Raw genomic sequence first — 5,923 nt, 5'->3', positions numbered from 1 at the left:
CTTTACCTATTTTTGTTTTATTCATCGTCACTCACAACAAAGCAGAAATATCTTTGTAAAGCTCCTGCTTGTTGAATTCCAACTTATACTTTAAAATGATTATAAGATAACCCAATTAAAATTTTAAAAATTAAATATGAAAAATCTATGTTGATAAAAGGTATAAGCTTGATGTTTTAAACATGAGAAGTTAAAATTCCCTTAATATGTTTCAAAAAAATCAAAAATACTAAAATTGTCACTTTATCAACATAAAGGTTTAGTTTAAAGTATCAATGAATATAATATCAACTTTCAAAAAACTAAAGGCATTGTATATTTTTGTGTTTATTTTTTTATAAAAAATAAATACAAATAAAGAGATTGTATTGAAACCATTGTTAACCTTCTTTTCCTTTTAAAAATTTTTTTAAATAAAAAGTTGCATAAATTTTTAATTTTCTATATTTTACATAGTTTTGTATTTAAGCCTTGTTTGCTTACAAGCATTGTTTTTATATTCTTGTACTGTTTAGTTTACAACTTACCGAAAAATTCAAAAATTAAGAACAGAGATTGATTACACTGAAACATAGAATTATAGAAAATAAATGAAAATAAAAATAAAGCTAAAATAGTAGGACAGGAAAATTGTTCACAAATTGAACAAGAAACAAAATTGAGGAAAAAATTAGGCAAGACTTCAGATATCCCCATTGTCAATTCTACCTGCAATATTGGAAGCCACTTTATGTCCAAATTTCTAATCAAGCTGTTGTTAGAAGATATCACATGAGAATAAATCAGGGAAATGTTGGCAAAGAATGCTACAAAGTAGGTGAGGGACATGCGTGAAATAACCAAAAGAACCAGAACTTCATCCGAATATCTGCAGTTAGTTTTTCAGAGAATCTTTGAAATCGTTTTTGGAAGCAACCACTGCCACATCCAAGCAATGAAGCCTATTTGTTATTAGTTTTAGAATGAGGTATTTGTAGTAAGGAATAGTAGAAGAAAATTGGATCATGTACATTCTTAATCGAATTTGTTTCTGAAACATTCCGCGATTGCACACCCTATTAATATAATTGTAAGTGGCACTTAAATATTCTTTAGAGAACGTAAATAGTTGTATGTTCTTATAACAGCACTGTCAACATCTTCTATTCTTGTAAACTCTCAACATAGTAGGAATCATTGTAACATAGCTAGGGTTGGTAGAATGGAAATATGCCCTTGACAGTATATTAAACAGTAGAATATACTTTGCAATCTCAAACATTCGATTGCTCTACTCATAATACTCTCATGACTAACAACATAGTCGAAAAGAGCTCACAATTAAGAATAATACTTCACAACAGTAGCATTCAACATGAAGAACATCAGGGCCCCTATCAGATTGCAAGCTTAGTTCAAAGTGTACACGCCAAGATGTGTGAGTTAAGCCAACTTTCAACAGCAAAGACAAGCTGAACCAAGTTCTTGTATTCACAAAAGGGTGATAAAAGTAGACGGAGAAGAACGAACAAGTGCTCCACTTATGTTGAGCTGAAGATACTACTATCAAATTAGGAATGCTGTACAAACTTCAAAATTTGTATTTACTTATGACCGAAGTTGCATTTAGGTTAAGGCAGTGAAAAAAATTAAAAGATTCAGACGAACTTCAGAGGTCCACCCACTGCAAATTCAACGGGCCCACTCAATTAAAGTAGGTTCTCCTAAAAATTGTCAGCCTCTATTTTAGAATACAACGGATATGCCTGAACGAATGCAGTACGTGCATTGCAGAGTCGACACTTGTCAACACACCTGGACTCCGTTTACCTGCACATCCAAGCTGTAGGTTTAGAAAGAATGTAGGATTCAAATTGGTTAAGTCGCACATCAGAGCAGTAATGTCTTGTAATGGCAAACCTTTCGAGTGAAATTCCATTAAATTCCAACACGGTATTCTTCAAAAACTACATTTTAGGAGCATCTTTACTAGCGCAGCAAGCAATATTGTAATGATTTAGACAAAACATGTGACATAGACCCTTACTCTAGACAAAGCCATAAATTTTTTTTAACATGATGCGCACATGTTTAAGGATATGATATGGAACCTGCTAAACGCAAGAATTGATGATTGAGGGATAGGACTACTTGCCTGTCACTACAAGCTCCACTCCTCAGGGAAGCAAGCTACAGACGCACCTCCACAAAGAGTAACTGCTGCATGTCAGGAGCTACAACCGGGATATCTCCAGCCTCAGTAGCTTCAGGTCACTCAGAAACAACACTGCTACAGTCGGAAGCTACTGATTTGTGCACAGATGATACGTAGCCATGGCTACATCCTGCCACATCAGCTGCAGAACCTGGCATGAGCTTTTAGGTCCCTTGAGTGGCACATTCAGTCACCCTAGCAGTCTCTGAACCGTCCTCCTTGGATCCTCCAGCTGAGCTAGGATCAGTGACAGATTTACCCGTATTTGCTGCCGCTGCTGATCCAAGTCGCTCCCCTGCATTAGCAGTCGCTTGCGCTGAACCCTTGCCTGTTGTTGATATCGCAGTTGCAAGAGAGATAGGCATAAGACAGAGTCCCTTACTCTGTAAATATTGCATTGCGGAGCCCATATCATCCTCCATCATGCGCGTCACTTGCCTTTCAGTCAAAGCTAACCCATCTTGAGCGGGGTTAGGTATACCGGAAGACCCAGCTGATGCAGCGAAAGTGTTTGCACCCTATCATTCCGGCAAAAGTACTCATTTCAGCCCGCAGTGGTGAAAGTAAACGCTAAGACATCTAAGCTTGAACTAAAAAAATAACTCTTGTGTAGAGAGAGCAGTTCAATCCATTACAAAACAATAAATGTTAAGTACATACCTCAGAAGGCAGGTCATTATTAACAAGTGAAGGAAGTGCACCAGCACCTCCTAATCGACTCATACTTAGAACCTGCCATAACCACCATCCGACAAAATTTGGTTCAAGAATATTCAGAACGAAGCAGATCACAAAACAGAAACGCTGTTTCATAGAGATGGTGGGCCACTCATATAAAGCTATGCTGGATACCCTCCTCATGTGACGGGCATCATTTAAATAGCAAAATGTCAAGCCAGCAACCACATATATTTTGACTAGATAATACTAACAGTCATACCTTCACTTGAAGTTGCAGGAACTTGACATAGTCGATGATTTCATCCAGCATAGACGCCTTATCAGTCTGTTAATAAACAGCAGTGAGATAAGATTAAATAGCAAAGACTTCATCTGTCTTTCATGCTGTACATAAGTAGGTAGAGAAAGATACACTAATGCACCTATGTTTTCACCACGTGGCTAAACCATACATATACAACTGATTCAGAGCACAAAAAAGTGAAAGGCAGGTTCGAACGATGCCGCACCTTGTTAGAGTTGGGAACAAGTTCTTGCAAGGCTTTCATGCGCTCAGCGATTCTCTCTCGGCGAAGCTATTATCCACACCCGATCAAAGACGAGATCAAGATATGTCAATGCAGGCAAAGCATCACTATATCTGTCATGAACTAACAATATGGAGTACACGGGATCCGAATACATTGCTTCTGGAATTTCCTTTTCTTATCATAAATCGACATAGTGCCTCCTATCATCGCCATGCAACTCCCTGAGAAGGTAATTTTAAAAACATCAGAAAAGACAATAAATCAAGAATACTCATACCCGTTCAGCAATACTGTGCGGATCAGTTGCTTGACCACGACGTGCTCGCACTCGTGGTCTAGCCCCTATGCCAGGCAGTGGCTGTCCCGAGGGGACACCTCCTGGGTTGGCATACCCAGACCCTTGGGCACTTCCAGTTGACATAACTCCCTGCTAACCAAGAAAACATTCATCAACACAACAAACCAACCGAAAAGGTGAGTAATATGTGAAACTGATACAAAGAAAAAGTACAGAAATATCCGCTGATGTTGAGCAAGCTCCTTAGAAAAACAGTATAAGGATATACACAAAAGACACCAAGTTGAGACGAGACACCAGGAACACTGAAAGGATACGCCAGCACAGGACTCTACTTCGTGGTATGGATTTCAAACATGACACAGAAATGATTTGGCGCCGCTAACTGACGAAGTCAACAAATACTTAATGCTGCATAGCCGAAAGTGAAGCGCCAAAGGTTACCCATTAGGTTATTTCCTCGTACAGCAGTGCCCACCTTGGCTACGAGCTACACTTACTGTACCAGGTTGCATCGTTCATTGAGCGGTCAATATCGCGCTGCAGCTTCAGATGGTACGAAAAAAGTTCATCACCGCCCTAAAGTTTACAATTGAAAAAGTAGTACAGTACTATAACAAGCAGATTACCAAACAATGGCAGAGAGGAAAACTTGAACATAGGGGAGAAAGAAAGAAAGAGAGAGAAAAAAAAAAAAAAAAAAAAAAAAAAAAAAAAAAAAAGGAGAGATAATAAATTGCGATTAAATGTAGCCCCTGCAAGATACATCAACGATCACAAAGAAACTTCGATGTGTTCAAGTGAACTAAGATTTGCAAATCTGAACTCACTTCTCCAAGATAAATAAACGAGGAATCAGCACATATAAAGGTGAGGAAACCGATCATGAATACATGCCCACAGTAAAAATCCAACATCACAGACTACTACAAATTTCCCTAGATAAACTGGGCATTCAACCACAGTCTCTAAAGTCTCGGACCCTATGCATAAATAAACTTCCTGAGCTTGCAGAGCTGATTTGATGCAAACATTCGATTAGATTAAAATATAACAAAAATCCGAATGGCAGATAGAAACAGTGACCTATATTACCACAAAATTCAGTTTATTCATGAGAAATTCAATGAATATGTTATTCTTCACAAATTCTCAAGGTAGTCTCAAGCATCACCTGAAGATAGCATACTCACACCTTGTAACTTAACATGAGTCTGACGGTCAAATTCACGGCTCCGACTCCGAAAAAGGTGACTCCATGGCTCGACAGATACAATGTGATGTTAGAATACAGGGAGGAGAGATGTTTAAAAGCGTACAGTGGTCCTGGGGCGACCATCGTCGTCGTCCCGGAATCGTTTCCCAAGGGCGTTGTGCGAGTCCATCCCTCCGACCAGCAACACATTCTCTGCCTTGGCTTGAGGAAAGTTCATGGGCAGTGGTGACACCCCGCTGCCGCTGCCGCCACCGCCACCACCATACGGCTGCTGAAGATGGCTGGGCGAGACCATCAACTGGTCGCTTTTGCCTTGCTGTGGGCCGGAATCTTCACTTGCACTGCTTCCCAGTGACACTGACCGCGTTAACGAATCCCCATGCACAGCCGCGCCATTACGAGCCTCCCTCCCCACGGGCATGGCAACCTCACCTCTAGCTCCACCACCCTGCTGCTGTTGCTGTTGATGGTGGTGGCGAATCTGCACCTCTGACAAGCCATAATCGACACCCTCATTCCCCTTCTTACTCAACCCCACTCCAGAAGATATCCCTCCCACTCCAAACCCCTTCCCCGCCGCTGAACCCACATTGTAATCCCACGACCCGCCTCTGCCACCCGCCCCCATGTCAAACATCCCTCCACCCGGAATCCCAAACATGTGCTCCAGAAATTCGCCCATGACAGGACCGCCACCCCCTCCAGCCCCCTGCTGCTGGCTTCCCATTCCAGGATGTTGAAACCCCATCCCCCCGTGGTGATGCCCTCCTCCGTGCACCTGGTGCTGCTGCTGCTGCTGCTGCATAGCCATCATCATCGTTGTACTCGGCTGCTGCGCCATCGCTCCCTCTCCACGACTTCACAATCCCCGAACTACTAACCCCACCTCGCCTTCTGACGCAAGACACCAAATGCACCTCCCACTCTCAAACACTTACACACCCAACAACTCCTCTCCTTCAACCAAACCCCTAACCACGCACACCCCTACAAATGGCCAAATA

The 5,923-nt window shown here is 41.3% G+C and overlaps 1 protein-coding gene across 2 annotated transcripts; it reads right to left on the bottom strand.

Moving 5' to 3' along the window:
• Window positions 1-1,432: 1,432 nt before the first annotated feature.
• On the bottom strand, window positions 1,433-5,923 carry LOC112291530 (uncharacterized). Of its 2 annotated transcripts, none has more exons than XM_024539076.3 (7): window positions 5,023-5,923; window positions 3,683-3,832; window positions 3,385-3,450; window positions 3,135-3,200; window positions 2,855-2,926; window positions 2,135-2,712; window positions 1,433-1,809 (listed from the first exon to the last, which is right to left on the bottom strand). In XM_024539076.3, exons 1-6 carry the CDS (start codon window positions 5,758-5,760, stop codon window positions 2,359-2,361), a joined length of 1,446 nt encoding a protein of 481 aa, XP_024394844.1. In that variant the 5' UTR covers window positions 5,761-5,923; the 3' UTR covers window positions 1,433-1,809; window positions 2,135-2,358. The 2 variants fall into 2 exon arrangements, with proteins under 2 accessions (XP_024394844.1, XP_024394843.1); XM_024539075.3 differs by having other exon boundaries at window positions 3,683-3,835; window positions 5,023-5,912.

The sequence above is a fragment of the Physcomitrium patens genome, chromosome 14, assembly GCF_059467195.1.
Source record: "Physcomitrium patens ecotype Gransden chromosome 14, ASM5946719v1, whole genome shotgun sequence".
NCBI lineage: Eukaryota > Viridiplantae > Streptophyta > Bryopsida > Funariales > Funariaceae > Physcomitrium > Physcomitrium patens.
This window is presented reverse-complemented; position numbering and strand designations above follow the sequence as displayed.

Bases quoted from the DNA above. Each gene is read 5' to 3' on its own strand.
- LOC112291530 (XM_024539075.3), bottom strand. From the start codon at position 5,760: ATGGCGCAGCAGCCGAGTACAACGATGATGATGGCTATGCAGCAGCAG. The intron at 3,836-5,022 runs GTACGCTTTTAA...TTTCTTGGTTAG, and splicing joins ATGGTCGCCCCAGGACCACT to CAGGGAGTTATGTCAACTGG. The intron at 3,451-3,682 runs GTATGAGTATTC...TGTGGATAATAG, and splicing joins CGCACAGTATTGCTGAACGG to CTTCGCCGAGAGAGAATCGC.